At 56.1% G+C, this 1607-nt stretch overlaps 3 protein-coding genes across 3 annotated transcripts in view; 2 read left to right on the top strand and 1 right to left on the bottom strand.

The window, feature by feature from the left end:
* Tco025E_03794 (L1Tc protein) overlaps positions 1 to 17 on the top strand; it is a gene marked incomplete at both ends in the record, with an annotated part of 1719 nt that extends 1702 nt beyond the window's left edge. The window contains one exon of the mRNA XM_029370712.1: positions 1 to 17. This exon is cut by the window's left edge and continues 1702 nt beyond it. Within this exon, the coding sequence (XP_029229168.1) occupies positions 1 to 17 (17 nt within the window).
* Positions 18 to 87: 70 nt separating this feature from the next.
* On the bottom strand, positions 88 to 534 carry Tco025E_03795 (uncharacterized protein; the record flags this gene model as incomplete). Its single annotated transcript, XM_029370713.1, has 1 exon — positions 88 to 534. The coding sequence occupies one exon, from the start codon at positions 532 to 534 to the stop codon at positions 88 to 90; it is 447 nt and encodes a 148-aa protein (XP_029229169.1).
* Tco025E_03796 (L1Tc protein) overlaps positions 529 to 1607 on the top strand; it is a gene marked incomplete at both ends in the record, with an annotated part of 1212 nt that continues 133 nt past the window's right edge. Inside the window, one exon of the mRNA XM_029370714.1 lies at positions 529 to 1607. This exon is cut by the window's right edge and continues 133 nt beyond it. Within this exon, the coding sequence (XP_029229170.1) occupies positions 529 to 1607 (1079 nt within the window).

Consider the following 1607-nt stretch of genomic DNA (forward strand, 5'->3'; position numbering starts at 1 on the left):
AACGCTTTCAATCGTAGGTTTCTTCCCCCCTGCCTCCCTCGCAAACCACATCGGTTTTGTAAAGGACAAAACCCCCACAGCGAGGCCTTAGGTTTTTCTCTTCCCCCCTCTTCTGGGCCGCAGAACACCAGCGAGTCTGCCGCCCCTTCTACGATAGGCTCTCCCCCCTCCCCTCTCGATGCCCCTTTTAGCGAACCGGAACTGCTTGCTGCGCTGCGTAGTACACCGTTTGGCAAGGCCCCCGGACCGGACGAAGTCCACAGTGAGGCACTGCGACATTTGTCGTCGAAGGGTCTCCGATTTCTTCTCCGATGCATAAATCACAGTTGGACGACAGGAATCATCCCGGCCGAGTGGCGACGAGCGACCATCGTCCCACTCCTGAAACCTAGTAAGTCGCCTGAACGGTTGGAGTCGTACCGTCCCATCAGCCTTACTTCCATTATCAGTAAGGTAGCCGAGAAAATGGTACTGAGGCGGTTCCTCTGGGTGTGGACGCCCCACCCCCACCAGTATGCGTACCGGCGTATGCATACTACGACGATGCAGCTTGCCCATTTAATGCATGAAGTCGAGAATAACAGAAATGACTACTTCCCAGTGTACCTTCCCAAGAAGAGCGGTGTTGGCAGTCAACTCCACTATAGGTCCCACCGGACTCTACTGGTGCTGGTTGACTTTAGCAAGGCCTTTGACTCCATTGATCACCGAGTCCTTGGTCGCCTGCTTGCCAACACTCCGGGGGTGAATTGCCGAAGGTGGCTTCGAAATTTTCTGTGTGGTCGATATGCAAAGACAAGAGTTGGGAGTAAACTCAGTGATCGGCGTCCCATGTTGCGAGGAGTTCCCCAAGGATCTGTGGTGGGGCCGTATTTGTTTTCCCTCTACGTGCACCCACTCCTCACGCTGCTGAACCGCTTTCCCGGTGTCTCAGCAGACATGTACGCAGATGATCTCTCCATCATCGTTAAGGGCCAATCTCGGGAGGAGGCAATCCCGATTGCCAACGCAGTTCTGGAAAAGCTGCATGTGTGGAGTCAGGACAACGGTTTGGCCATTAATCCGTCCAAGTGTGAGGCAGCCTGGTTCACACTCTCCACGCACACAGCGTCAGACTCTGATCCGGAAAAGAAATGGCCCCTGGTGGTTGCCGGCTGCGAAATCCCAGTGGCCACCATGGGGTCCGCTCGCAATCCGACGCTTCTTGGGATCGATCTTGATCCTCGACTGGCGCTCAACAAGGCGGCCACCAAGCAGTGTACTGCCACCTCGCAGAGAATCGCGCAATTGCGCTCCATAGCGCATAAAGAGGCTGGCCCAGCCCCCAATGACCTACGCACTTTTGTTATTGGGTACGGCGCCTCCAAGCTGCTTTACGGCAGCGAGCTCATTTGGGCTGCGACGACGGACTCTGCGAAGAATGAGATGCAGCGGACATATGCGTCTCTGGCACGCATTGTCAGCGGAGTTCCCAGCACCACCGACCCGGAATCCGCTCTCCTGGAGGCCAACATGCCTCCGCTTCATGTCCTGTGCATACGCGCTCGCCTCTCCATTTTTGAGCAGCTGCGTGCATGCAAGATGGACTGGTTGCGGAAACCTCCGCC

Source organism: Trypanosoma conorhini (assembly GCF_003719485.1).
Source record: "Trypanosoma conorhini strain 025E chromosome Unknown Tco_14.4_contig_00180, whole genome shotgun sequence".
NCBI lineage: Eukaryota > Euglenozoa > Kinetoplastea > Trypanosomatida > Trypanosomatidae > Trypanosoma > Trypanosoma conorhini.